The sequence below is a fragment of the Juglans regia genome, chromosome 7, assembly GCF_001411555.2.
Source record: "Juglans regia cultivar Chandler chromosome 7, Walnut 2.0, whole genome shotgun sequence".
NCBI classification, from domain to species: domain Eukaryota; kingdom Viridiplantae; phylum Streptophyta; class Magnoliopsida; order Fagales; family Juglandaceae; genus Juglans; species Juglans regia.
In genome coordinates this window covers 18,807,674-18,816,133 of record NC_049907.1, presented here as the reverse complement: position 1 = coordinate 18,816,133, position 8,460 = coordinate 18,807,674, and the positions used below count along the sequence as shown (strand labels likewise).

The 8,460-nt window shown below is 38.8% G+C and overlaps 1 protein-coding gene across 1 annotated transcript; it reads left to right on the top strand.

Annotated features, from left to right (window-relative positions):
- Positions 1–5,794: 5,794 nt before the first annotated feature.
- On the top strand, positions 5,795–7,757 carry LOC108979673 (UPF0481 protein At3g47200-like). Its single transcript, XM_035691441.1, has one exon. The coding sequence runs from the start codon at positions 5,795–5,797 to the stop codon at positions 7,697–7,699; it is 1,905 nt and encodes a 634-aa protein (XP_035547334.1). The 3' UTR covers positions 7,700–7,757.
- The last annotated feature ends 703 nt before the right edge of the window (positions 7,758–8,460 follow it).

Below are 8,460 nucleotides of genomic sequence, written 5' to 3'. Positions count from 1 at the left end.
ACACTTCACTACACGGCACATCACAATATAGTGAACTCCACAATACTAACAGCACAGTCCACAATCTAATCAACTAATTAACATCTAACATAATTAACGAGGGATAGAGGGTTATACCATCGACGGGATAACCCGTGCGTTGCTCGCCGATCATCACAGTCGATGATGCCAGAAGGGTCGTACGTGGTGGCTAACCCACATACGTTGACTATTTAGGCATTTGGATAGCTAAGTGTGGCCTTGGAAGGGCTCGTGAAGGCCTTGTGATGGTGGCAAGGAGCGTAACATGGCGAATCTAGCCATGTACAGTGGTGGTCAGCCATGCGCAGTGACTGTCCATCACGTGCAGTGGTTACCCACCACACAAAGTGGTGGTTTGGATTTAGGTTTCGGCTAAGGGAGTTGCTGGTAGAGTCGTGGAGGCTCGGAGGTGGTGGTATAGTGACTCATGGCCGCATATCTGGCCACAAGGTGGAGGAGAAACCGTGGGAGAGTGAGAGAGAATGTGCATGCATGGGTGGCAAATTGGGGTCGTGGGTGGTTGGGATGGATCGATGGTGGCTTGAGGAGGCTGAAGATGGTGGTTACACGCCGTGGGTGGCGGCGCATGGCTGTGGAGGGTGGGAAACCCGTGCGTGAGAGAGGGAGAAATTGTGAGATGGAGGAGGGGGCTACTTGCCATGGGTCACATGGAGGAGGAAGGAGGAGGGAAGGGGAAGTTCATGGCAGTGCTTAGTGGCCGTGGGTGGCCGCATACGACGGTGCAAGGAGGGGAGAGGGAAGGCGGCAAGGTGGAGGCCAGCTTTGGTGGAGGATGATGGCTGGTGGGAGGAGAGGCTGCCGTGGGAGTGGTGGCACCAAAGGACAGCGCACGGTGGCGCAGTAAGCACTAAGCCCGTTTGGACTGTGCACGGCCAGCGGAAAGAGAGAGAGAGAGATCGGGCTGGGGAGGCTTGCCGGAGGGAGGTGGTGCCAGTGGTGGCGGAGGTGAGGCTCACTGGCGCATGGCGGCGCTGGGCTGGGCAGTGGAGCATCGGTCGCAAGGGAGGAACAACGTACGTTGTATGCGTGAGCTGAGGGAGGAGAGAGAGAGAGAGCTGAGGTAAAAGTGAGGGAGAAGGAAGGGGGTCTAGGTATTTAACCCAGTCCCTTCGCCTTGGGATCCTTAAAACGATCTAACGGTGAGAGATTAAAATATTGATTTGAAAATACGTAAATATTAACTTAATTAAAAGCAGTTAGATGAATTAAGGTAGAATATTATTTAAACTAACTTTAGTTTATAAAATAATATTCTTCATCATTAATAAATGATGAAGTCTTATTTAATATATTTAAAAGGATTGAAACCATTTAATTAATTAAAGCTTTCAACATAATTTAAATCTCATAATATTTTAAATAGTTCAAATCATTTTAATAATAATATTAAAATGATTTCTGACAACTATAATATTTTTGGAGCTCTTCAAGAATATTATAATTGTCGTATTTAAAATTAAACTTAATTCAATAATATTGGAAAAACCTCACATAGTTATTTCCAGTACATTTAAAACACTAGACGTGCCATAGAAATCACATAATATCTTTTTGAAACACGCCATTGGGGTTCGGCATGCCTAACGAGTCTCGCAATCGCTAGATGGAAAGGGCAGACAATTAACATAATCTCTGCCTTCGGGATTTGCTTACGTCATAAAGAGGGAACGTACGTCAGAAAGAGAGAAGCGTACGTAAGAAGGAAGGAGCAGGGTATTACAGCTCATATTAAAGCTATTGACAAAAAGCTAGATGGCTTGACACCAATTAATGCTGAAGAGCGTTTCATATTTAAAGTGCATAAGCAGTTATTTAAGGTAAATATGAAGGCTTTGAAACCCGTGCTGCTTGCCATCAATCCTTGCAAGCATGGCAAGGTTGCCAAGGGGCTTATGGAAGAGCATAAATTGTAGTATCTGAAGCAAATGTGTGAAAGGAGAAATGATTGTAGTGTGAAAGAATAAATCATAGCCTTGAGAGAGCCAGAAGAAAGTGCTCGTAATACTATGCAAAATGCATTAGCTAGACTAAAGATGAGTTTGTAGAAATGATGCTACTTGATGGTTGTTTTATCATTGAGTTGTTCCGCAAGTGGGAGTGGTCAAGTCCAAGGGATCAACACGATCCAATCTTCCAACTGGATTGGATGAGTATACTAAAATAGCTCGCAATCTACTGTTATTTGAAAATCAACTTCCATTCTTCGTTCTAACTAAATTGTTCTTGATGATTGAGAGTAGCCAAACACCACTTCCCAACCAATCTAAACATTTAGGAGAACACACCATCGAGATTGAGCATAACAAGGAAATTACTTGTCCTGGAAGCTCAACCTCCATACATCAAAGTGTCCAGATTAGACGATTTGTTGATCTTGCCCTTCGTTTTTTCTCCGGCGTCGGCTCATTACCATTTCAATGGAATTTCAATGGAGCAAGTTCTTATTCAATCAATGATACTAAGCATCTACTTTGTTGCCAGCATAAAGCTATCACTCACCCACTTGCAAAAATAGTATATGAGCAACTACAGGTTGGAGACAAATTCAAGAATGCAAATTTTAAGCATCTACTTGATCTGATACATACAATTATTAGGCTTTCAGTACTTGATATGGAACTACATCGTGCCACAAAACTTCAAGCGGTTGAAGTCATTTAAGTTGGAGAGATATTTAAGCATTTATTTGGCTTGATATATAGAGTTGTAAGTCCTTTACATGCAAAAATGGAAAGTTTTCACTCTTGTGCAAGTCAAAGAAGAAGGAAGAATCAAATTACGGGTATAAAAGATTCTCAGGGTAGATTAGTGACAGACAAGAAGAGATAGAGGGAGCATTCTATGATTACTTTAGTTTATAAAGCTTATTGGAGTATTGTGGGGGAGGGGGTATATAAAGCCATTTTAAGTTTTTTAAATGAGGAAGGGAGTTTGGAAAGCTATGTAAACTACACTTATATAGCTTTAATAACTAAGGTTTCTAATCCATCTATTGCTAGTGAATTCAGGCCTATCATTTAATGTAATGTCTTATATGAACTAGTATCAAAAGTACTTGGTAATAGGTTGAAGAAAGTGCTACATCTCATTATCTCTAGCTACCAAAGTGCACTCATAGCTATAATATTCATAATAGATAATGTTATGATTGCATATGAAACTCTGCACACGATGAAAACGAGACAAAAAGAAAGGAATGGAAGCATGGCCCTTAGGCTGGAAATGTCAAAGGCCTATAACAGGATAAAGTGGCAGTACTTGAAGGCTGTGATGAGGAAACTGGGGTTTGGGAAAAATAGATCCCTCTGGTAATGAAGTGTGTGTCCATAGTGACATACTAGGTTTTAGTTAATGGAAAGCCAAGTAAGCCAGGGGTGGCAAATGGTGTTAATGGGTCATGTTCGTGTCACGTCAAGTTGTGTATATTATACAATATTGGTCAATCCAAACACGACTTGTTAAACTTAATGGGTTGACACGACACCACCTGTTTTGACCCGTTATGAATTAATTAAAAATATATCGACACGACATGACCCATTGCAACCTATTTATGTAAATTAGTTGAATTGACCCAAATAATCCATTTGACCTAATTAACATAATTTCACAAAAAATTTAAAATCAAAATATATTCCAAAAATATAAAACTAACTACATAAGTCTAAAATTACAATCCAAACAATAAAAATACCGAAATTACAGTCCAGAGGAAGTGTGGAAGGCGGTCGTGACTCTTGAGAACTGACTCAACTAAGAATTGAGAAAAATAAAGAGTTAGGAAATACAAAGTAGTGTTAGGGTATTATTGTTTTTACGTTAAAAATGATATAATTATAATTTTGAGTAAAAACTTTAAGGGGTCTAAATGAGTCACTAATGGATTAAGTGGGTTGATTCATTAGTGACCTGTTAATGAATTGCATCTTAACTGGTCAATCCGTTTTGACCCAAACTTGTTTACATCAAACTCAAACCTGCTAATTTTATATTGTGTTCGTGTTGGATTAACGGGTCGGTTATTAAACCAACAAGAGGGACTAGACAAGGGGATCCTATTTCCCTTTATCTATTTATCCTACTTGTAGAAGGCCTTAGCGCTTTGATTAATTTAGTCGAGAGGAGAGGGGTTATAAGAGGAGTAGTTGTATCTAGAGGGGGTACTAGAGTAAGTCACTTACCCATTGCTGATGATTGTGTAATTTTTGGAAGAGCAAAGATGACTGAATGGTAGCAAATACAAGGTCTGTTGAAGACGTATGAAGAAGCCTCAGGCCAATGTTTGAACTTGCAAAAGACTATCATATTCTTCAACTCAAATACTAAAGTGTCAACCAGATTATAGATAAAGAGATTAGTAGGAGTTTCTGTATGTGGAGACTGTGAAAGATACCTTGGCCTACCATACATGGTAAGTAGGTCCAAATACAACACATTCAGAAATCTAAGGGAGAGGGTATGGTCTAAGATCTGCAGCTAGAAAAACACATTCCTATCGTAAGTAGGAAAGGAAGTTTTGCTCAAAGCTGTTGTACATGCAATTCCCACCTTTGGCATGAGTGTCTTTAGACTACCAAGAAAGCTTTGTAAGGAAATTACTTCCCTTATGGCAAGATTCTACTGGGGAGATAAGCAAGATGACAGGAAGATTCAATGGGTTGTGAAACACTTCATATGGAAGGCCGGTCATGACCTATTCCCTACAAAGCAAAATCTGATTAAGAGAAAGGTCACAGATTCAAGCTTGTGCCCAATATGTGAGATGGAAACTGAAACAATTATGCATGTTCTCTGGAGTTGTCCAACAGCCTTGGATGTCTGGGTAGAAACTAGAAGTCTTGTGCAAAAGTAGAGCATCTTAGATCAAGGTTTTGTGGAACTATGGAAGAGACTGTACTCAAAGCTATAAGTGGAAGAGATGGAGAGGATAGCTTGTATCATGAGGAGGATCTGACTGAGAATAAATTCATGGCTATTTGATAAAAAGTTTGAAGGCCCGAGAAATGTTCTAAAAGCTGCTAAGTCTGGATCAAGTGAGTTCATCATAGCTTAGAACTGCCAACAAAATATACAGATGACTGGGAGCATAGATAGAAGAATGATGAAGTGGGAAAAGCCATCTGAATTGACAGTAAAAACCAACTGGGATGTTGCAATGGATGTCCAGCTCATAAAGGTGGGCATTGGGGTAGTCATTAGAGATTTTGAAGGTGAGATGTTGGCATGTTTGAGCTCTAGTGTGGATCATATAAAGAAACCAATAATTACTGAAGCTTTCACTTTAAGAAGAGTAGGGATTTTATGTGCTGAACTTTATCTCTCAAATGTTGTTCTAGAGGGAGACTCCCAGCTCGTATTGAAAGCAACTAATAGTGAAGAAGAGATATGAGCAGCGTATGGGAACATCATTGAAGATGTAAGGTTGTTGATGGCAGGAAGATTAAATTGGAAAGTTATATTTGTGTATAGAGAAGCTAATAACATAGCTCTTAAGTTAGCAAAACTAGCACTTACTTTGTTGGGTGAGAGGGTGTGGATAGAGGATGGTCCAATAGAGATACTTAGTGATATACAAAATGAAAGATATTGTAATAACTGATTAATTTGTCTTTGTTTCATCAATAAAGGAAGTAAATTTGTTTTTTAAAAAAATGGCTTCTATATACATTTTTATCAAAAGTTTGTTAATATTAGTGAGAATTTGTATGCTTTGTATTAGGAACAGAGACTTATACTAATTCTCTACAGAATAATGGCTGAAGATGATCCTACCACTTGTATTAAGGCAGCTATTGAGATAAAGCTACGTGGCTTGACTACAATTAATGCTCATGAAGACCAGCCTCGCATATTTAAAGTGCATAAGCAATTACTTAAGGTAAATGAGAATGCTTACAAACCCATGTTACTTGCCATCGGTCCTTACAACGACCATCAAATGGTTGGCCAAGGGCTTATGGAAGAGCATAAACTGCGACATCTGAAGCAAATGCTTGATAGGAGAATTGAACTCAGTCTGGAAGATTACATCAATGCCTTAAGAGCTTTGGAAGTAAGAGCCCGAAATTGCTATGCCGAACGCATTCCCCTTGAACCAAATCAGTTTGTAGAAATGATGCTGCTTGATGGGTGTTTCATCATTGAGCTTTTCCGAATGTATAAAATGTGGAATCTAAGGGATGAGTATAATCCAATCTTCCAAATGAGCTGGATGCTTCCTGAAATAGCTCGTGATCTAATGTTATTTGAAAATCAACTTCCATACTTTGTTCTTACTAAATTGTTTGAGATGAGTGAGAACCCATCTAGACATTCGGGAGAACACATCGTCGCTATTGAGCAAAGTGGTGACTTTGGTGATCATGCCATTTGTTTTTTCTCTTATTTGTTACCATTTCAAGGATGGGAAGTCAAGAGATCAGGTTTTCATTCAGCCATAAAGCCACTTAAACTTTTTTGGACGCATAAAGCTATCACTCCTCGACTCGCAAATATGGTACATGATCGTCTAGTGGTTGAAAAAAAATTCATGAATGCAGAATTTGAGCATCTACTTGATCTGATACATACAATGATCAGGGTTTCAATACTTGATATGGAACTACATCGTGCCACAAAACTTCAAGAGGTTGTAGTCATATTCAAGATGGGAGAGATATTTAAGCATTTATTTGGCTTGATATATAGAGTTGTAAGTCCTTTACATGTAACAATGGAAGATGGTCAAGAGAGCAATGAGGACTGGGACACAATACCCTGGGGAACGGAGCTTCGCCAAGCTGAAGTCCAATGGAAGATGGCACAGACATTTAAAGATAAATATATAGAGAGTATTCTTTGGGAGTTTATACCTGATGGCGCGGCATTTCACGAGGCCGGAGTTGAATTTGAGAAGGCAGAGAAAGTTGTGGGTGTACTTGCTCCAAATAGGAATGAATATGGCAAATCAAAGCTTTGTGGAGCCTTATTAATCAAGGTGGTAGAGAAATTTATGTGCCTTCCTTGTCTGAACAAGATTGAAAACTGGGACTCAATTCCTCACGGCAAAGAGTTTAAAGATGCTGGAATCGAATTCAAGAAGGCAAAGAAATTTAGGGATATAAAAAATATGATAAACTCGCCAAAGCCTAATGCGACAGAGCTTAAAGAGGCTGGAGTCAAATTCAAGAAGGGAAAGAAAAATAACATGTTTGCCATAAAGTTTAGCAATGGGGTACTAGAAATTTCGCCTTTGACTATAGAAGATGAAACCGAGACTTTCATGCGAAATCTAATTGCATATGAGCAATATAGACCATATAGTGATTCGAAGTACGTCTCCGACTATATACTCATGTTGGATGATCTCATTGACTCTCCAAAGGATGTTGAATTACTTCGTCGAAAAGGAATTATTGAAAATTATTTGGGTAATGATGAATGTGCTTCCAACATGGTTAACAAGCTTGGTCGCCATGTCACCTTGTCATCCCGCAACTCCATTTATGATAAAACTTCCATTGAAATGAACAAGCATTGCGAGTTTGTCTGGAATGAATGGAAGGCAAAATTAAGGCACGATTATTTCAATAGTCCTTGGGCTTTGCTTTCAGTTGTGGCAGCTATCTCATTGCTTGGACTTGCAATTACACAGACTGTATTTTCTATTATTCATTAGGTTTTCATGTAGTACTATCTTTCATGTAGTACTGTCTTAATCTTATTGTTCTCTTAGTTATTGTAATATAATGTCGAGTTTAATTAATAGGATTTTAGAAATTAAATGGGCCATGTGGATCCTCACCAGGTCATTTGTTTGAGATACATATACTAGATCACTACTATATACACATGCTTGATTCTTCGTATTGCATGAGAATTATTAGCACTGGCCTAAACAGATGGGGGATAGTCATGGAAGTCAAACTTTGGGTCAACCCTAAATATCGAAACAACCAGTAATTGAATGTATAATGATAAAATTTCTTTTAAATAGCTAGCTAACTAGCTTGTAGAATTTTCCCTTGGATGAATATATATCGCATGACTTTTATAATATAGACTTATAGTGGTGGTTGGCGGCCTGATTTGGCCACCCTGATCTGGTCTATACGACAAAGGGTCTTTTATCTTTCTTCTTTCACATGTTTTGCTTTCCATCTTTTGTGATTTTTTGGTTTTTGCTCCAATATCATACTAAAACAGTTAGGCCTTTTTTTCTGCTTCCTTTCAGTCCAAAATAGAGGTAATTAACAACGTGGAATGGCATTATCTCTACCTTTCAAATGGTTCAATATATATTCGATCATCTTTCCAAGTGCAAAAGCTAAACATTTAAGAACTCTGCGATAGAAGTATATTGAAAAATTCTAAAATCAAACGAAATATGGATTTTACAGTTTCAATAATTATCTTTGGCATTACCCATTCAATAGTACT

Coding starts and splice junctions, on each gene's coding strand:
- LOC108979673 (XM_035691441.1), top strand. CDS start 5,795: ATGGCTGAAGATGATCCTACCACTTGTATTAAGGCAGCTATTGAGATA.